Source organism: Amaranthus tricolor, chromosome 10 (assembly GCF_026212465.1).
Source record: "Amaranthus tricolor cultivar Red isolate AtriRed21 chromosome 10, ASM2621246v1, whole genome shotgun sequence".
Classification (NCBI taxonomy): domain Eukaryota; kingdom Viridiplantae; phylum Streptophyta; class Magnoliopsida; order Caryophyllales; family Amaranthaceae; genus Amaranthus; species Amaranthus tricolor.
In genome coordinates this window covers 765,001-786,252 of record NC_080056.1, presented here as the reverse complement: position 1 = coordinate 786,252, position 21,252 = coordinate 765,001, and the positions used below count along the sequence as shown (strand labels likewise).

The 21,252-nt window shown below is 33.9% G+C and overlaps 3 protein-coding genes across 4 annotated transcripts; 1 reads left to right on the top strand and 2 right to left on the bottom strand.

Moving 5' to 3' along the window:
• Nucleotides 1-2,501: 2,501 nt before the first annotated feature.
• Nucleotides 2,502-6,826, bottom strand: LOC130826057 (ABSCISIC ACID-INSENSITIVE 5-like protein 2). The gene is made up of 3 exons (XM_057691562.1): nt 6,386-6,826; nt 6,160-6,231; nt 2,502-2,992 (listed from the first exon to the last, which is right to left on the bottom strand). The coding sequence occupies exons 1-3, from the start codon at nt 6,647-6,649 to the stop codon at nt 2,912-2,914; spliced, it is 417 nt and encodes a 138-aa protein (XP_057547545.1). The 5' UTR covers nt 6,650-6,826; the 3' UTR covers nt 2,502-2,911.
• A 244-nt stretch (nt 6,827-7,070) lies between these two features.
• LOC130826058 (probable U3 small nucleolar RNA-associated protein 11) lies at nt 7,071-11,046 on the top strand. Its single transcript, XM_057691563.1, has 8 exons — nt 7,071-7,409; nt 8,508-8,629; nt 8,742-8,833; nt 8,922-9,015; nt 9,128-9,211; nt 9,429-9,511; nt 10,030-10,129; nt 10,586-11,046. The coding sequence occupies exons 1-8, from the start codon at nt 7,379-7,381 to the stop codon at nt 10,676-10,678; spliced, it is 699 nt and encodes a 232-aa protein (XP_057547546.1). The 5' UTR covers nt 7,071-7,378; the 3' UTR covers nt 10,679-11,046.
• A 4,123-nt stretch (nt 11,047-15,169) lies between these two features.
• LOC130826053 (ABSCISIC ACID-INSENSITIVE 5-like protein 2) lies at nt 15,170-19,342 on the bottom strand. Of its 2 annotated transcripts, none has more exons than XM_057691555.1 (4): nt 19,110-19,342; nt 17,720-18,824; nt 17,495-17,566; nt 15,170-15,944 (listed from the first exon to the last, which is right to left on the bottom strand). In XM_057691555.1, the coding sequence occupies exons 2-4, from the start codon at nt 18,563-18,565 to the stop codon at nt 15,864-15,866; spliced, it is 999 nt and encodes a 332-aa protein (XP_057547538.1). In that variant the 5' UTR covers nt 18,566-18,824; nt 19,110-19,342; the 3' UTR covers nt 15,170-15,863. The 2 variants fall into 2 exon arrangements, with proteins under 2 accessions (XP_057547538.1, XP_057547537.1); XM_057691554.1 differs by having other exon boundaries at nt 17,720-18,838; nt 19,110-19,304.
• Between the last annotated feature and the right edge of the window lie 1,910 nt (nt 19,343-21,252).

Below are 21,252 nucleotides of genomic sequence, written 5' to 3'. Positions count from 1 at the left end.
GTTGACACTATGTTCATAGCCTTACTAATGTCATTTAATTATAGCTTCGATAACCTAACGAGAGTACTTGTAATCAACATTAATAATTTCATTTATTTCAACAAGGCCAATTAAGACTATCATGCCTAACAAAACTCCCACATTCAACACAATTAAAGTTGCTCATGTACTAAGACACCATCAAAATAGCACACAACCATTATTTTCATTCATACTTCAAACTCTAAGTCATAAATATGTTATTGTCATTCATACTTCAAACTCTAAGTCATAAATATGTTGAATTCATCAAACACCCTCTTACCCACAAAAAGATTCAATGAAAATAATACAAAGCTCAACACTTTTCATTCATATTTCTAAAACCTAATTCATAAGTACATTCAAATCGTCAATCCAATTCTCACCCATAACAAGATTCAATAACAATCATATAAAGTTCAACACTTTCCTCATAAACTTTATATTTTCAATTGGAACAAGGAGGAATCAAATAGGGGAAGAGGAGATGGCTCACCAAGCTAAGACTAGTAAGAAAAGTGAAGAGGAGAATGAAGCTTGTGGAGATGGTGGAAGAGCTCAGAACCGGCTGGAAGGAGGTCCAGAACCGACTGCTTGCTGGCGGGGAAGATTGCAGCCCCTGCTGCTGGTGGCTGTTGGTCACGTGGGCGGCAGCTGATGGTGGTGAGGGTGCCGGCTGCTCACAGCTGCTGTTTGGGGGTGCACAAAGCAGCGGCTGCTGCTGCTAGGTGGTGGAGCAAAGTTGGTTGCTGCGCCTGCTACTTGTGGAGGAGGAAAAGAGGCGCAGCTGTGCTGGTGGCTGCTTGTAGGGTGGCTGTCGGCTGCTCTTGCTCACAGTGGGGGAGGAGGGAGTGGGAGAAAGAGAGAAGGGTAATAAAACTAATATTTTTTTAATAAATATAAATGCAGACATTAATAATAATTAAGGAAAATTCGTTAAATTCAAATAAAGATTATTTTTTAATAAATATAAATGTAGACATTAATAATATTTTTTGGGATTTTTGAAATGATTATTTTGGTATTTTTTAACAAAAAAAGTAGGAAATTAAGAAGAAAATATGTAAATATAAAATTATGTCAAAAAATATTAATATGGGTCTCATTTTATAGATCTCGAAAAAATGACTGTTGGTATAATTTATTTTTTTAAAAAAAAATTAATTAAATACGAAAATAGTCGTTAATTACAAAAAACGGGTATTTTTTTCCAGCCAATCACAACGCGGCGAGTGGCAACAGGAGCACACGCGTGTCAGTGGCAGCAGGCAGCCAGTTTTCTTCGCCTAATCAGCAAGCGACACGTGGCGAATTTTTTTAAAAAAAATAGGTGATCGTTCACGTGAACCAGTCACTTGATGACCCATTTGGCCAACCTTTTCCCCAACCCACCCAATATTAGATCATTATTAATATTAATTTTCCTCTAGTTGAGTCATATGACCTCCAATTAGATCATCATTATTGATGCTCTTAGACGAGGGTTCTTTTTAGTTGACAAATAGTCGATTGGTGGGTTTGGTCATATATATTTCACCTTTAGAAGTGAGAAATTTGATTAACGTTCTTCTCATATGAAATGTTCCATCTTTAGTACTCTGTTTATTCTGTAATGTTCTTCCCATTTGGAATATTCCACCTTTAATAGTGAGAAATTTGATTAATATTTTTGAAACATATTTAAAAGATAAAATATATCCATGTGAGATCTCGTTAGACTCGTTTTAATATATATTTTTTATAATTTTTTATTATCTGTATTTAGAAATATTGAGGTTTAAAATTTGCTTTGAAAACTATATAAAAAGTAAACACGAAAAACAAAAAGTATGAAGGGAGTATTTAGTATTTAGCCATTTCTAAAACAATAGCATACAACTGTACGTAGCAAGTAATTTGGGACAAAGTTGAATTGCCGTATCCAAAAATTTTTAAGTTTACCGCAATCAAAATAAAGTAATCAACTCCATCATCACAAAATCTGTTCACGATTGTATGTTCAAACTACGTTCCCATACGAACTATCTCTTTCCCAAATAAATGTTCTTGAGAAACGTTTCATAAAGATCGATCTGCGATGTTTTTCCTTCTTTTTTTTGCAATTTTTCTGAAGGTAAGTTGGTGTTTAAGAATGTACATAGGATACTCACAAAGGAATGTTCTAAAAAAATAGAAGAAAAAAAAAGACACTAAGAAAATCAGAAGCAGTTCCAAGTAAGGGTGCACACGGTCCGATTTTGTCTGATCTGACACTAAAATCAGACCAAACTAAAAATTTCGGTCTGGAAAATTTTCAGACCGGACCGGACCATTTAAATTGTCAGACCGGAACGGACCAAACTGTTCTACAACGGTTTGGTATGGTCTGGTTTACGGTTTTTTATTTTTATATTTTTTTCCAAATTAATATTTGTTCAATGAATATATTTCGCACTTACAAACACTAAATAAATATAATTTGTAATTAGTTAATTGCATCAACATTATTCAAGTATATATTACTATATAAAAATAATAATATCTCAAAATATCTAGGTAGAAACCCGTTTTTTATAAAAAAAATTATGGTTTTTGGTCAAAGTACGGTTTACGGTCTGGTCTGGTCTGAAAAATTAAAAAACCGGGACCAGACTGTAAACCGTAATTTTTTTTGAAAAAAACCAGACCAGATCATTTAGACCGTAGACAAGACCAAATACTCAAATTACGGTTTGGTTTACAGTTTAGACCAAACATTGTTCAGCCCTCCAAGGCAAGTGAAGGAACTGTGACAGATTTATGGAGAAAAAGGGAGAGGGAGAGAGAAACACGAGTTGTAAACACTAAAAACTTCGTACAAATTTGATCCTCGATTTTGCATTTGCACCGAACAACTGCTCGTCAGCAAATCCTAGAGAGGCGCTGAACTTGTTCGTCTAAGCTTGAACTTGGGCTGAGGAGGGGGAACACTTGGCAACACCTTCTCCGCCTCCTGACAAAAAAACGAGCATGAAGGATCAAACTATAATCGTGCCTCGTGCGGTTTGTTGGATCACAAATATCATACTTAAACATGTAATGGTATACGAGCCACGACTAGAGGTGTTCAAAAGGCTGGATACGGGCCGGTCCGGGCTCAAACAAACATGGGCCGGACCGGGCCAGGTCTTGCAAAATAAAAACGGGCTGAAAATGGATCGGGCTTTAAAATCCGGCCCAACCCATTTTATAATTTACTTGGGTACTTACAGAATTCTATATTCAGCAATATTGTAAAAAGATAATCAGAATATATGGCATAAAATTTCAAACACAACATAAAAAGCTCATTACTATAAAAAGATAATCAGAATATATAGCATAAAATTTCAGATTATTGCTAGAGCCCGTTTTCTCAAAGGAAATGAGTGAAGATTAGTTTTTGACGCAAAGGGAAAAAAGAGAGATTTTCAAAGCCCATTTTAATTTACAAAGGCTCGTTTTCAATCCATTTTAAGCCCTTTTACAACCCGTTCCAATTTAATAATAAAAATAGAGCCCGTTTTCGGCCCGGTCCATTTTTGGCCCGGCCCTTATAAGTCCCTCCTAAAAACCGCCGAATAAGGGCTCAAAATGGGGGTAAGGCCCATTGAACACCTCTAGTCACGACAAACGAATCATAAATGCCAAAAAACTAGATTAAATTTAATTTCAAGCTTCCAACTGATCCATAGAAGGAAAGGAAGCTGCATATCCTTTGTAACTTGTTAAATGCATCAATGAAATGATAGCGATGGAGTTTATAACATACTAGTATATGTGCCCGTATAATGTACGGATATATTAATCTTTTGATTAATATAAATTCAATTGAAAAGTTATAAATTGTACAAATTTTTAATGTATCACATTGTAAATGACTTAAAAAAAATAAAAATTATTGTATTGTCATTTACAAACACCACACGAACATATTTAAGCAATAATGTCTAAATCCTTTTTTCGAATGTTTGAAGCAAAAGCTTTTAAGTTTTAACAACATGAATTTATATATCGTCTAATCTATGCACAAAACTTTATATTTTAATAACTAATTTTTGTTTAAGTACACATGTAATACACAAATATGTTACTTTTATTAAAGCAGAATTATTAAATGATAAATGATTTAAGTTATTAACTAAGCATATTTCAAAAAACAAAAGGTAATTAAATAAGCACATAATTAAGTATGTATTTGAACTTTCCATATAAATTCATTATGATGAAAATTAATTCAATTTAGTATTCATTTAACTAAAAAATGTGCATTAAAATAATTTATGTCATAGTTGCCTAATTAGGCTCCGCAAATGATGTGTGTCAGCTTTTTTTTTCTAATTGATATTGTTAATGAGATACTTCTTTCACATTAATTTTATCACAAATCCTTGTGAGAGATGGTCTCTTAGATGATCTCTTTAAGAGACTTTCTCTAATTGGACGGACCCGTTATATCATAAGTGTCGTACATATTTTTGATTTTAAATTATTAGTTAAATTATAAAAATAAAGAAAAAATCTCCCAACTTCTTTAATTCTTATATCAAATTAATCATAAATTCAAACATATAGGAATTATTACTTTGTGATTGATATATATATTTTTTGAGTTGATGATTGATTCCTTTTATTAATTCAGATTATCATTTTAATTACTCAATTAACCATTTTTGTATTAAATAATAATCAAATAAAATGAACTTATGATAATCTTTATATTATAATATTCTCTCAAAAGTTAGAGCCAATTAAGTCATCAACATATTTGTGCATAATCTTTTGATCTTATTTTTCATATTAATACAAAAGATTAAGTCAAAATTTTTACTATATTTATTTTCGTATTGTTGCTATATGTTTCAATTTATTCATTACCATTTTTAGTCATGTCTCTTTAGAGAATGCCACTTGGAATTTTCCAACATCTTTATAGTATTGTATTGTATGATAGTGTTATTTGAATAATTATAATTTATTGCATCCATTAATGTATAAATTTTTCTAAAAATACAAATTCGCAAATATGGTAAATCCAAAAATAAATGTCAATCAGTCAAATTCCATTAATAGCGTCCAATAAAAAAAAGACAAATGACATGTTCACAATCAAATTGCCTTATGCTATTATACAATAAAGTTAATAGAATGTATGATTTGCAGGCTTCAACCATTAACTTAAAGGAGGCAAGGAGTGATAGAATATATAGCATATCCTATGGGCTTTAACCATAAACTTAAGAATAAGCTGATAATCGTAGCTCTAGAATATGTTATATACTCTATCAAATGTTATACTGTATGTAATTTTTTTAGATGTAATAGTATTGATATTCGATACTACATCTTTATTCTCTCTCAAATCTACCAATGGCTGTTGACAATTGTTATGTAACAAGGGTCAGCAACAACAATGCTAAACCCTTGATCCCAACTATAAGAGGTCGGCTACATAAAACAAAATAAATCAAGCCTAACTACGCGTAAAAATTCATAGCAAAAGGAAAGACGAGAGACAAGAGATGAGAGACGAGAGAAGGCATAACCAAGACTTGTACGCAAAATAAGTCCTCAGAACGGCTTTATACTATGCCAAAAGAACACGACTAGCTTATGCTCTACCAAGGAAACTGTTCAAAAAGACCACGAAACGAGATTTCAATAACTTGCCATAAAACCAAAAGCTAATTTTCGTTTGATAAAACAACATCAGCTAGAGATGTGAGGTGTAGAACTTCATTTAAATAGATACACAAACACAACAGCTAGATTCCAAATAAAAGGGGACTCTGCTAAAGATATACATGTTGAATAGGCACACAGGATACCCAACTAACCCATAAATGGCACAACCAATGTTACATAATTCGCTAATTGATTCGCATTTTGAATGCGCAATTCGCTCAAAATAGCCCAAAAATAGCCCAAAAGCGACCACAATTTGCTTTTTGCGATTTGCGAGAAAATTAGAAACATGTGACATTGGGCCAACTTCCCCCACCAAAAATAGAAAAAAAATTGAGTAGCACTATTTGCAGAGCAGAAGCTTCATCAACTTGAAACTAGGGCTTTCTAAAATGCAAATTTCACAGCCATGAATATAACTAATAATGGATTCAGACGAAAGCAACATGAACATACCCTCATCCTTTGTAGCCTCTCGATCTCCGCTTCTAGCCGTAAAACTTTGTTTTTCAACTCATGGGTATATGCCTGTCCATCACAACCACAAATTCATTATGAGCATAACGAACTAAAATGAAAATTTCACAATACAAAATACCAAACGGATCACAAAACGAAATGTCAGAATATCAAATTTAAATGCATGCAGAACAATAAACGAAACAGGAAGCCAAAATCCAACCTGTTTCCTAGGTCGTGAACGTGCAGCAGATTCCCGATTCTTAATCATCCGTTTCTGCCTCCTTTCAACCATCCTCTCAACCACATCACCAGAAGCATGCCTTTTACGACCAATTGCCTGCGTATCTGACACCGTTCCCATCAAAGGAGTAGGCGAAACCGCTAGTTGAGCATCCGGGTAAGCACTATCCGGTAGTGCTCCACCAGTCATAGCGAGTGGTTGCGGGACATGATGTCCATGTCCTGGCATAAACATTGTCATCATACTATGATGCTGCTACTGTGGAAGCATCTAGTATGGCATCCACTGACCATGTTGCGGTCCTTGCGGAACAATCGAGTGTCGCCCACAAGTCATTACAGTATAGGAAAATTTACCCTCTTTCCAAAGACTATCATTTGTTTTAGTGGTCATCATGAATTTCATTGCAAAACTATTTATGTTAGCTTGTTATTGTTCATAAGCAAGGAAAATTTCGGGATTTTCATTTTATCTTTACACAATTGTCGGTCACTGGTAGATGAATCATCTTGTTACTATAAGGTTAGGGGCGGATATAGACCATAGCAATGCTGTCGCTTGACAGCATATGTTCTTGGCATAGTTGGTATAGTAACCTATCCGTTATTCTTGGGAACAGAGATCAAACCCCGCATAGCACATTTTTTAAATCAATTTTATTTAGTTGTGGTTTGGGTTTGAGAAACTGATTTGGGGTTTAGGAAGAAAGTCGCTCTCTTTCACTCACTTCCTCCTCATCTCTCTCTTTCATTCACTCTCTTCTTGTCCCTCCCTCACCCTCGCCGCTCACCCCAATCCTTACTCTCGTCAGACGCCAGTCAACCACCGTTCTTGGCTGTCTTCAGTTGCCAATCCCACTCGCCATTCGGTGGTCGCTTTCTGCTTAACTTTTTTGACCCCATTCTCACCAGACGTCACACGCCAGTCAACTGTCATCATCCGGCCGTCACTTAACAGCCACCACCACAACACATGTTCATCTTCTTAAGACCTAAGTATCAATGTATGTTTTTGAGTTTTTCTCTTTTGTTAATGTTTTGAGTTTTTCCCTTATGTTAATGTCCTTTCAAGTTACTTTATTTTTTGTATGTTTCATTGGTGTTATATGACTAAATGAAATGTTATTTAATTGTTGTTCATTTGGTTTTGTATGATTAGATTAAGTGGTTGTCAAATTAAATTATAATCGAATAAACAATGATTTAAGAGTCATACTATATTTATTTATTTTATTATTTATTTTATCTATTTATTTTGATTCTAATGTTTTTTTATTTTTTATATTACCAAGAGTTGTAACTTGCTAAGTTAATTTATGTGATTTTTTCTTGATAATTAAGCTTAAATTTTGTGTTGTGTTGAATCTAATTTCATCTATTAATTTGCTCAATTTCTGCATTTTTTTATCATTCCATTGTGGAATTGATAATTGATGAGTTGAGACTATAGCGCCTGAAATTAAATTTGAGTCATAGAGTTTTGGGTGTACTTTTTCAGATTAGAGTTTTTCAATTTTAGCAGAAAGAGAAGTTTGTAATGGAGTCTAATTTATCGATAATTCTTCTTATTGATGTCACATTAGTAGTACATTACTATATGAAGAATTTACTCATTTTCCTTTTTTCATTGCGATAATAGAGTGAATTCTAAGAAGTGGGGATATGGATGGGAAGGTATTTACTATAAGGGGAGGAAAAGAGGAGATGAGAAATTTTTTATGTCGTTTTGTATCGAAAAAGTCATTACAATATAGGAAAATTTACCTTCTTTCCAAAGACTATTATTTGTTTTAGTGGTCATCATGAATTTCATTGCAAAACTATTTATGTTAGCTTGTTATTGTTCATAAGCAATGAAAATTTCGGGATTGTCATTTTATCTTTACACAATTGTCGGCCATTGGTAGATGAATCATTTTGTTACTATAAGGTCAGGGGCGGATATAGACCATAGCAATGCTGTCACTTGACAGCATATGCTCTTGGCATAGTTGGTATAGTAACCTATCTGTTATTCTTGGGACCAGAGATCAAACCCCGCATAGCACATTTTTTAAATCAATTTTATTTACTTGTGGTTTGGGTTTGAGAAACTGATGTAGGGTTTAGGAAGAAAGTTTGTGTTCATGTCAGGGCTTCAAAGAAAAAGTTTGGATTCCTTGAAAAGCACAAGGATTATGTTATTCGTGCTAGAGAATACCACAAAAAGGAGGAGACATTACGGGTAATTATTTTGTTGCTAGTTCTTTCATTGCTAGAACCTTCAAACTTTTTATTTCATTGGCTGTGTTGGAAGTTGTCTCTCACTCATCTCGATTCCAAATTGGGATTTGCAGATACTCAAAGAGAAGGCTGCTAATAGGAACCCTGATGAATTCTATTTTGGCATGATCAGAACCAAAACAATTAATGGAGTACATAGACCTGAGTAGGTTTATGGTTTTTGTTGCTTATGTTCTTTGTATGTTGTCTAATGCTACTTATAAGCTCATTATTTTGTTTCTGTATGACCTTAGGAGCGAGGCAAACAAATATACACCAGAAGAACTTTCATTGATGAAGACACAAGACATTGGATATGTGCTTCAGAAACTACAAATTGAAAAGAAGGTAATCTCTTCTAGTGTATAATTCTTGATGGTTTTTAATTATGCTGAGAAAGAGATAAAACTTTCTGTTTCTTTTGTATATGTTGTTGATATTATGTTCCTTGTGTTTACAGAAAGTTGAAAAGCTTAGAGCTACGCTACACAATTTAGATAATCAGCCATCAAACAGACACATTTACTTTGCAGAAGACAGGTTTGTGATTGAATCATTTGGTTTTGGTGGAGTAGCTGAGCAGGAACTATTTTTCTCTTTATGCAGATTGTCAGAACTATTTTCTTTTTCAACTCTACTTCTGGTTCAATACTTGTGAATGAATGTCTTCTATGCCTTTTCTGCTTCCCTGCACTATTTGTCTAAAGCAAGTGCTAATTTTAGAACCTGATTGATCTATCTGTAAACCTTTACCTAACAAGGAAGAGGCGAATGAATTACTATCAAAGTCCCCACAGAACAAAGAGCCTAACACATTAGGATCTATACCTGTCGCTATCAAGAGGTAAAGTTTCATTATTTTTTTGTTCACAAATTCTTATATGAGATGGTCTCATCGTGAAACATGCCTTATACATGGGTTACTATTTATCAATCGATATTGACATATTGTTTTTCAATTTGTACTTCATATATATGAAAAATCATTGTCAAATGGCATTTGTTTGATTCGTCTTAGTGCATTTTCATTATATTAATTTTAATATTTTTTAATTATGTGCAACTATAGATATTAAAAGGTCAAAATAGTGCATTGAATTAAGTTAAAACAAGAAGTGCATTGGTGAGAGTCGGTGTTGAGCTAGAATCGGATGTTAAGTCGGTGCTTTTTGATTCAGCCTCTGTAGATGGCTGATGGCTAAAAAATTCAATTGATACTTGTATGCGTTAATTTATGGTACAAATGTTGGAGCTTAGATCCCTTTCTTGCGACATTCATCGTTTCTTTTTTGCAAAACAAACTGATGTTAAAATTATTTCATTTATTTTTATATGTGTTCATATTGAATCTGTTATGGACAGAAAGATGAATGCTTCCTACAAGGAGCTCGAGGCTAGAATGAAAAGAGTTGAAGATTTGAAGAGAGTCCATGCAGAGATGACCTTGCAGAAAGAACTACAGGTATTAATTAAATCCCTAGAGAATGACCGACATTATAGATTCCATACCGTCTCTTAACTTTGCAGAATGGTACTTGTCTTACTAATTTCTGAACCCCTTCCCAATTTAACAGACATAGTCGTATACTGCAAATAAGTACTTCCTCCGTTCCACTATACTAGCTATATTTGACTTTTTACGTAATTCAATGTGTTATTTGATCATTTATATATTAGCCTATACACATCTAAAAATTATAAAAAGTTAATATTATGAAAATATGCGATTAGACGATTCAAATAGGGTTCCACTTGACTATATTTTTTCTTATACATTAACCGCAATATATAAAATAAGCTTGAACGGTGAATGTGTCAAAAACCGCTATGTTGCGAGTATTTCAGAACGGAGGAAGTATATGATAGTTGATAGTTATATACAACTATACAAGAAATAAGAGTTTGTATATTGATACAGAAGAAGGGTAGGAAACGCAAGTTACGTGAAGATGAGATTGTTTGCCCCACATCGAAGCCAGTATACAAGTGGCGAGCAAAACGTAAGCGATGAATAGACTAATCATCTGTGTCAGGACAGAGAACATTCTGAATGCACGTAGAGTAACACAATCTTCTCTTGTTGGATCAACGGGAAAGTGAGACAATATCCTTAGTGAACTTATCTTACTCATGTTGGCGAGATGTATTCTAGACAAGTTTTGATGGATTCGTGCTTTGATCTTGCTATTTTAATGAGTAGCATAAGTGATCTCTTGTTGGGCGATGTCCTGTACTTTGGCTAGCGGTGGCTTAATATGAATTTGGCAAGACACACTGTTAAGTTTGATGTTAGTAGTTTGCATAAATTAGAGCCTATGGAAAAATAACGTTTGTGAGAAGATAAGTTTAAAATTATTTATTAAGTATTGTAATTCGATACGATATATTATGAAAAAAAATTTTTTTGTCAATTAATAGTAAACCTTATCTGTATTTTTTCCTGATAAAACCCTGATTTGAGTACAACATCATTAGCAACCACACCAATTCTGATAAACAAAATGGTGTAAATACTAATTTCAAATTTGAGCAACTCAAAATCTAAATTTTACTCAGATCCATGATATCCATTAATCAGTTAAAGTGACTTCATCTAGAACAACTTAGTGTTCCTACAATAGGCAAACTCTTTTCACCATCATAAGCAAAGCTCTTGCTAAACAACTTCGTGTCACATGTTTTCGGAACCCTATCAAGCACTTTTTCTTCCTACACCTTAAGCTTCTATAGGGCGATCATCCTTATACATGAGGTTGATCTGTGGATGTTATGTAGCAGTATTAGCTTTATTTACAATAATGTAGACTAACTAAGCATTACAAAATAGAAAATTCATTACAATATTAAGTTTGTAAACTATGAAATCAAACCTGGGCGTTGCAATGCTATTCTTTTTATTACACCATTGGCATGAAAACACTTCATTGTTTTCGGTGTCTGTTTTTTTATAACAATTATCACAACATACAAATTTTCTTATTTCATTGTAAGAACAATCACTAAGAACCGCTTTGATCCAATGCCTCTCATCCTGGATCGTATTTGCAGCCTAGAATATATAAAAGTTAGCATACAAAACTTGTATTCTAATTATGCAAGTAACCAGAACAGTAACCAGAAGATGCCTTTAACGTAGGGATTTCAAGCTATATATATATAGAAGTCAGAAATGTATTTGAGTACATAGACTTAATGGTATGGGTAAAAAGCAAGAAAATGTTGGACACTATATTGAGGTATAGCAAATATTGGGATGTAAGCTGTACTGTTTTGTTCTTGATGAAAGAAATTGTTGTAATTAAACGCTTAGTCGATGAATTGGGGCTCTCTAAAAGTTTTACTTTGCGGTCACGAAGCAAGTCTACATGAGATGAGACCCTACATGAACAAAAAACATTTGTTAATGTGTAGAACATATAAGGGTATATTAGCAGTAAAAGTGAGGTAATCTATATATTTTTGAGAGATGCACCAGTGTCTTAGCAGATCAGCTACAACACAATATACATTAGCACTAAAATATAGAGCAACAGTATTGCCTTTTTTAGAATATAAACCCTGCTGCGGTTCTAGGTGAACCGCAGCATATAGTCTCTTATATTTTGCGGTTCTGAACCGCAACATATAATATTGTGTCATATGCTGCTATCACTAGTGTTGCGTGTCAAAACCACAACATATTACGGGGATAAAACCGCAATATATAAGGTTTTTTCCACTAGTGTCCATCACGGATTTTAAGTATGAAACCTAAAGCATACCCTGCATTACATACAAAAAACGTATTGAATGCCGCATCACACCCAATTAAGAGAACGAAGCAAAGACAACTTAGAATAGGTGTGTATAGTTGCGGGTACAAAGATTAACATCGTTCTAATTTGCCACATTTGCAATCTATTTACTGACCAATATTCCGTTTTGCTGATGTATACATACCTTACGAAAATAGCAATCGCTATTCTATACTGCTTTTTCCCTATAACAATTATGTTTATCTCTAAAACGCATTTCCTCAGCATCCTTACAACAAAATAACAATTTTATATATTTATGTCTAAAGATGTCTTTATATATAAAAACTGGAATCATAAACAAACAAAAGCTAATAAAAGAGTGTCTAGACGAACGAATGAGTTGGAACTTCATTAATTTTGAACGAAAGCTAATAGAGGATTATTTAAACGAAGGAATCAGTTAAAACTTCATTAATGTCAAAGGTAAATACAAATGATTTCCTTTTAGGAATAACAAGTACATTTCCAAAAACTCTGATCTGAAGGGCGTTACAAATGAGCCATGGTGGTGTACACCGAAAACAAAAGACCTATACTAAAGCTACTTGGACATAAAGCAACATGATAAGAATTAGTAGCCGGGCTTCCTCTTAGGGAACAAAGAAGGAAAATCAGGAGGCAGTCGAATTAATTGAGGAGTCCGAGGGGCTATTGCATGAATCCAAGATACTCTACGTTTTTGGGGAGGAGAAGGTATAGAAGAACAAGGAATCTGATATGCAGGATCAGTTGGAGTTGTACATTCGTCTTGAGAGGATTGTATACAAGTTTCAGCCTTTACTTCAACACTTTCCATTCCTTCAACATCCACATTTATCAAGGACAACGACAAATAGCTCTCACACTTCTCACATTGCTCACACTTGGCTTGGCCATATGTTGAACACAAAGTCCAAAGGTTGTTACAAGAGTCTACAAAGAATGATCAGCTGCTGATTCTTCCGATTCAAGCAAGTCTGCACAAACCTTACAAACTCTAAAGTAGGGACTCGCTCCTTCTCTACCCAAAACAACAACACAAGCCACATTGGACGCAACATTCAATGTACCATACAGGGGCTCAAGAAAGCCCAAAAGCGTTGTTACTTCTTTAAGCAATCCCTTGTAAGAGTTGGCGTTTTTTGTCAAATTAGCCATGACCTGTCATTGAAAGAAAAAGATAGCGTTCTTTTAATGGCTTAGCCAAAAATGATCGAACTACTTTGAAGGAAACGTCGAACAAATTTGAATGTCATTGAAGAAATAGTAATCCTAATTTAAAAGGAAGCGTAACTGAATTCATGATTAGAATATAAACAGTACAAGACACGATAATGAAGGATGAGAGCCTCCCCCATTAGTCGCATTCGATCGAGACTTGAACTCGCAGTCGACTGAAAACTTGTATGGAGCCTAACTATTTTGCAAATGGTGCATTAAATAAGGATCTTCCATCATAGCCATCATATGAAAGAATAGCATTGTAAGGAGCCGCCCCTAAAACATGGAGCACATCCTTGAGCATCCACAACATTAATGAAGAGAGAGGAGCAAGATGTAGTATCAAATGGTTAATAACCACAAACCGAAGAATGCATGCTACACTATATTGATCATTTGGCATCAAGTGATGATGTGGGATGCCAACTAAGCTAAAACACTATGCATTGATGAATAAGCAAAATCACTATTCATTTGTGAATAGTAATGAATAGTGCTGATGAATAGAAAGATTGAAAAAAAATAAGAGTTTTAAAAAACTTTTGTCAAAAAATAAGATTCGTTCAAACTTTATTCCCAAAATAAGCGTCCGTACGTCCGAAGCTAGGGTTGGTGTATAATCGCACTTACTAACAGCGACTTATGAAGAAATGGTCAAAATTTAAGTCAGACTTGAAGTCGTTGTTAGTAACAGCGACATTAGGGTTGACTAGTCAAACCCTTATGTCGCTGTTAGTAACAGCGACCTAATACTTGTTAAATTTTCCAGTTTCTCCTTCTTCCTCATTTCAGTTCACTTACCTTGTTCTCAAATTTCAGTCAAGCATCAAGTCGCTGTTAGTAACAGCGACATAAGGGTTTGACCAGTCAACCCTTATGTCGTTGTTACTAACAGCGACTTAAAGGTTGACTAAAATTTTGACCATTTCTTCTTAATTCGATGTTAGTAAGTGCGAATATATACCAACCCTAGCTTCGGACGTACGAACGCTTATTTTGGGAATAAAGTTTGAACGAATCTTATTTTTTGACAAAAGTTATTTAAAACTCTTATTTTTTTCAATCTTTCCTGATGAATACTGATAAGTCTTGCAAATGTTTTATATATCATAGATTCATTCTACAAGTGTTGTTTTGACATGCAGTTTCAATGAAATAACTCAGAAATGAGATGTGGCCCGCGAATGCTTAGGAGGTTCACCAAAAGAGTTTAGTTGGCTCCCATACATACTCTTTTCATAACTCATTAATCACATTAGAGGGTTGGCATGCTCAAATAATTTGGACTCATTTTGTCGTATTTGGGTGATATCAAATAGGGTTGTCAACTTTTCAATGGCATCTTAATCTAACCCGCTTAGACAAGGGTACTTTTCGGTTGACAAATGGTTGGTTCGTGGGTCTGGTTAGATATAGACCAAGGTAGTTGCAACTCATGCAAGATCCATCACTCAAAACTGTCCTGTTTCAAATTAGTTGCAAAGTATTTTATTTTTGAATCATTCCAAAATAATTGCATTTTTTTATAAATTAATATTAAAATTTTAGCTATTAAACCTTAAAACATAACCTAATATAATACTACTATAATACATTTACACCATAGTATATTTAGTATTTAGTATTTAGCCATTCCTAAAACATAACATACAACCGTACGTAGCAAATAATTTGGGACAAAGTTACATCATCGTATGCGCAATTAAAATAATCAACTGCATGCTCAGAAAATCTGTTCACGACTGTATGTTTAAACTACGTTCCCATACGATACGAACTATCTCTTTCCCAAATGAATGTCTTGATCATACCAGCAATAAAATTACAGATCGCTCGCCAGTTATACCGTAGATGTTATTGAAAGTCGAAAGAAATTTTCAGCAAAGGGTTCCTGAGAAACGCTTCATAAAGATCGATCTACGATTTTTTTCCTTGTTTTTTTTTGCAATTTTTCTGAAGGTAAATTGGTGCTTAAAAATGTACATACACAGGATACTCACAAAGGAATTCTAAAAAAATAGAAGAAAAAAAAGAAACTAGGAAAATCAGCAGCATTTCCAGGCCAAGTGAAGGAACTGTGACAGATTTATGGAGAAAAAGGGGGAGGGGAGAGAAATACGAGTTGTAAACACTAAAAACTTCGGACAAATTCGAACCATGATTTTTCATTTGCATCGAACGGCTGCTTGTAAGCAAATCCTAGAGAGGCGCTGAACTTGTTCGTCTAAGTTGGAACTTGGGCTGTGGAGGAGGAACACTTGGCAACGCCTTCTCTATCTCCTGACAAAAAAAAAGCATGAAGGATCAGACTATAATCGCGTGGTTTATTGGATTACAAATATCATAACTTAAACATGTAATGGTTCACGAGTCACGACAAACGAATCATAAATCCCAAAAAGATAGATTGAATTTGATTCCGAGCTTCTAACTAATCCATAGAAGGAAAAGGAAGCTACATATCCTTTGTAACTTGTTAAATGCATCAATACAATAATAGTGATGGAGTATGTAACCTATTTTTTAGCTTCAATCATCAGCTTAAAGGGGGCATGATAGAGTATATAATATATTTTGGAGCTTCAACCATCAACTTAAAGGGGGAGGGGCGTGATAGAGTGGGCAAGATAGAGTATATAATATATTTTGGACTTCAACCATCAGCTTTGTGTGATAAAATATATAACATATCCTAGGGGTTTCAAATATAAACTTAAGCATAAGCTGATAATTGTAGCTCAAGAATATGCTATATACTCTATCGGACATAACTTGTTTATGAAATTTCAATAGACCATGCGCTGAGATGTTATACTGAGCGTATTTGTTTTAGATGTAATGGTATTGATATTCAATACTGCATCTTTATTCACTCCCCAATCTACCAATGGCCGTTGACAATTGTTATGTAACAAAGTTCGGCAACAACAATGCTAAAACCTTGATCCCAACTATAAGAGGTCGGCTACATGAACCAAAATAAATCAAGCCGTGCAGAAGTTTCAATCAATTATTATCAATATAAAAGCCAACCGTTGCTTAACTACTGGTGAAAATTCATAGCAAGAGGAAAGACGAGAGACGAGAGAAGGCGTAAAAACCAAGACTCTAGATTACAACAAAACTCCCCCACAAGAAGATGCTGCATTCGCAAGTAGTTTCAATTGACTTCAACGGAACATTGAGCTCAAAATGTAATATCACTACTTAAGTTCCTAATTTTAAAAACTTGTACGCAAAATAAGTCCCCAGAACGGCTTTTTCCTATGCCTAAAGGAATGCGACTAGCTTATGCTTTAACGAGGAAACTGTTCAAAAAGACCACGAAACGAGAATTCAAATATCTTGCCATAAAACCAAACGCCAATTTTCTTTGATAAAACATCAGTTAGAGATGTGAGGTGTCAAGAACTTCACTTAGATAGATACACAAACACAACAGCTAGATTCCAAATAAGAGGGGACTCTACTTAAGAGTGTGCATATTAAATAGGCACACAGGTTACCGACTATCCCATAAATGGCCCAACCAGTATTACATAATTCGCTAGTTGATTCTCTTTTTAGAATTCACGATTCACTCAAAACGGTTCAAAAATAACCCAAAACCGACCAAAATTCGCTGTTTGCGCTTTGCAATTCGCAAAAAGATTAGCGAATCATGTGACATTGGGCCAACTTTCCCCTTCAAAAATAGAAAAAAAAACTTGAGTAGCACTATTTGTTGAGCAGATGCTTCATCAACTCGAAACGAGGGCTTTCTAAAATGCAAATTACATAGCCATGAATATAACTAAATAGGGTTTCAGAAGAAAACAACATGAACATACCCTCATTCTTCGTAGCCTCTCGTTCTCCTCTTCTAGCCGTGAAACTTTGTTTTCCAACTCATGGGTATATGCCTGTCCATCACAACCACAACTTCGTTATGAGCATGACGAACTAAAATGAAAATTTTACAATACAAAATACCAAATGGATCACAAAACAAAATGTCAGAATATCAAATTTGAATGCATGCATAACAATAAACTAAACAGGAAGCCAAATTCAACCTGTTTCCTAGCTCGTGAACGTGCAGCAGATTCCCTATTCTTAATCATCCGTTTCTGCCTCCTTTCAACCGTCCTCTCAACCACATCACCAGGAGCATGCCTTTTCCGACTAATAGCCTGCGTATCCGACACCGTTCCCATCAAAGGAGTAGTCGAAACCGCCAGTTGAGCATCCGGATAAGCACTATCCGGAAGTGCTCCCCCACTCATAGCAAGAGGTTGCGGGACATGATGTCCATGTCCCGGCATAAACATTGTCATCATACTATGATGCTGCTGTTGCGGAAGCAGCTGGTATGGCATCCACTGACCATGTTGCGGAACATTCGAGTGTCGCCCACCATTCGGATCAACATTCCCGGCTTCAACCCCATTCCCATTTCCACCACCACCTACGACATCCATAACAACCCCGGCTTCAACCAAGAATTCCTCCAATGTCATCTCCCCCAATGTATTTTGCCTCTCAGGATTCCTCTCCTGACTACTCTTCTTAACCTGTTGAATCTCCCTCCACACTTCATCAACCGTCTTCTTACTTAAATCCCCGGATAAATTAAAACTCGATTGTCGATTAAGCGACGGTCCAGGAGCTCCTTGATTAAGATTTTGAACACCATCATCAATATTACTACTTCCCCCGGTTTCCACTGTCCACACATTCCTCACATTCCTAAGAAGTTCATCAAGATTCATGCTACTTAAAGGTTTTCCCAAATTTCCCAACTGATTTTCAACCTCATCAAGTGTAAGACTATACAAAGAGCCTTGTCTAGGTAAAGTTGGAACCTTTGTAAATGAAGAATCACCAATACCACCTTGAGATCCCATTGTTTGTGTACCCATTAAATCAAATCACACAAAACTCACTAAAACTTAATGACTATCATGTAAACACATCTATATGTTTATTTCACCCCTAAATTACATAAACCTAGAATCTAAATCTCAAATACAAATTAATCAACTTGATGAAATGTTTAAGAGCAATGCAGGAAAACCCTTTAATCTTCTTATAACAAACATCAACTATTACATCAAAAAATTGAAGAATCAACAAGATAAGTCTTTCCAAAAACACATGCAAGCCAAAGTAACTGAACCCCTGCAAGAGAATCACTGATTAAACATTAAATCATTGTAAAAAAAAGCCAAAAAAAAAAAGGGTTTTAGGGAGAAGAAAAAAAGGAGGGATTTTGGGGTAAAGAAAAACCTTACAACCCAAAAAAAACCCAAAGTAAATTAATTAAAGGTTTGTTGCTTAAATATAGAATCACAGTACTGAAAACTATACTATTTTAATTAATTAATTAATTAATTAACAAAAAAACAGTATTATTTGGTCAAACAACATACAGAGGAGAAATAAGAAAGAATGAGAGATACCCACCAGGAAATTAATTAATGATGGTTAGAAAATTCCATCAGAATCACATTCTGCCATTTGAAGCTAACAATTTTTTTTTCTTTTTTGATACAGGATCATTAAAAAGATTAAAACTTTACCAGGAAAAAATTGGAAAATGACCCAGAAAATGTAATGCAAATCTAACAAATTGTCTTAATTATGAATGTTCCCATTTGAGGAAAAACTCCTGAAAAAGACACTATATTTTCCATTTCTATTCATCTAGGACAAGAAGTTAAAAGGGAGAAAAAGGGTATAATAGTTATTTTCATTTGGAGAATAAAAATATTAAAAACAAATAATAAAAAAACCTAGGAAATAATACCACAAACACACATTTTTTTTTTTTTAAAGAAGGTTTCTTTGAGAAACCATTTTTAATTAGGTCGGCTCATTATATATTTTTTAAAATATTGCAAGTAGATATTAAAAATGATGTAAGTAGACATTTAAGATATTGAAAGTAGGCATTAAGGATAAAATTTGTAAGCATTAAAAATAATGTAAGTAGGCATTAAGAATACGGTGAGTAAAGATTAATCTTTTATGGGCTGAGCTTAAGATATATCTCTACAAAAAACGGTCTCTCAAGAAACTAGCTGCACCACAAATAATAAAGAAAGATAAGAAGAAAATATGTAAGTTAGATCGAAAGTTAGAGTTTATAATACTTAAAAAGTGGATTAGTAGGACTGAAAATAATTTGGAGGACATTAATAAAAAATGATATATATATATATATATATATATATATATATATATATATATATATATATATATATATAAAGCACTCTTCTTGCAAACCAATTAGAGAAAAGGTTAAGCCTAATTAGGTGACTATGTCTTCCTATTATATAGGATTTGCTTAAGCTATGATTCAAATATTATATCAAATTATGCAACATATTTCACTGTCTCAATCTATGTGTCCTATTTAATTTGACACACATATTATTACACTTATTAAATATTAATATCTCTAAAAAGAATTTCAATGAAGGTATTAATTGCAATTCTAGCTAGAGTAGAAGAGATTAGGGCAAGAGGTGAGGATTACAATTTATAAGTATAGAATAGAATAAATAGTTATATACCTAAACTAATGTTTAGGAGTGTTTAATTAACTAAACTAATGTTTAGGAGTGTTTAATTTATAACAAACTAATATAATTACATGTAAATCAAAATAGAGCAAATTGAAAAACACGACAGCATGAAAAGCCAAGTCGACTTTCTGATGGCTAGCCAAAGTATCGAGTTTGCTTTTTTTGTGAAGCCAAAGCTTTGATACGCACTTAAAAGCAAGTCGACTTTTTGTTCCCTCCAATGAAAGTCGATTCGACTTTTCTCCCAAAAACATTATATTCACCTACTTTGCACAATTGCACCTTTTAACTTGCTAAGCCTCATACATATTTAACCTAATCTCAATGTCCATCACACGATCTTTCCTAAGACTCAATGCTCATACAACACTTTTTCGTTAGATGGTGAAAATGAAACTCCTTTCACAAAGTTGAAAGGAAAGTTCTCCAGCCAAAAGAACCAATTATAATCCCTTTTAACTTGTCTACTTGTTTTTTCTATCATCCTATTGTCTTTTTATCCCTCTTATTTTCAAATATATATCATTTTCTTAAATCATTACCATATAAAGTATGAATTATATGTACTCTATATACATCTAAATCTTAGATATAAATCCTATTACAAATATTAATTCTACATTAGCTATGATACTCTTAACAATTTTTTCTTGGCCAACACAATTTGAATGCAAACTTGTTGGTATTTGGTAAATATGATTGAAGACATAAATTTAACATAAGATTGAGAATGGTACTAAAATGCTTTCCAAAAACGGTAAGTAATTTCTATATTTAGCCAAAAATTAGAGACAAATTACTCCAAACACTAAATATATGTCCATAAATTATGGGCTTTTAGTAGTAATATGATATAATATAATATTAATATAATATAATATAACTAGGAAGGAGGAATTGCACGTGATTATGTTGGTGGCTTGATAAAGCCCTAAAGTTCTCATTCATGGAATATTCCCAAATAACTTGGGAAACCTCCATAACTTGGGATAAAGGAGCAAGAAAGTGATATAGTCAAA

Coding starts and splice junctions, on each gene's coding strand:
- LOC130826058 (XM_057691563.1), top strand. CDS start 7,379: ATGTTCATCTTCTTAAGACCTAAGTATCAAT. Junction 9,016..9,127: donor AACTACAAATTGAAAAGAAG/GTAATCTCTTCT, acceptor TTGTGTTTACAG/AAAGTTGAAAAGCTTAGAGC. Junction 9,212..9,428: donor ACTTTGCAGAAGACAGGTTT/GTGATTGAATCA, acceptor TTACCTAACAAG/GAAGAGGCGAATGAATTACT.
- LOC130826053 (XM_057691555.1), bottom strand. CDS start 18,565: ATGGGTACACAAACAATGGGATCTCAAGGTGGTATTGGTGATTCTTCA. Junction 17,567..17,719: donor GTTCACGAGCTAGGAAACAG/GTTGAATTTGGC, acceptor TGTGATGGACAG/GCATATACCCATGAGTTGGA. Junction 15,945..17,494: donor AGAGGCTACGAAGAATGAGG/GTATGTTCATGT, acceptor TTTTTTTGTCAG/GAGATAGAGAAGGCGTTGCC.
- LOC130826057 (XM_057691562.1), bottom strand. CDS start 6,649: ATGATGACAATGTTTATGCCAGGACATGGACATCATGTCCCGCAACCA. Junction 6,232..6,385: donor GTTCACGACCTAGGAAACAG/GTTGGATTTTGG, acceptor TGTGATGGACAG/GCATATACCCATGAGTTGAA. Junction 2,993..6,159: donor AGAGGCTACAAAGGATGAGG/GTATGTTCATGT, acceptor TTTTTTTGTCAG/GAGGCGGAGAAGGTGTTGCC.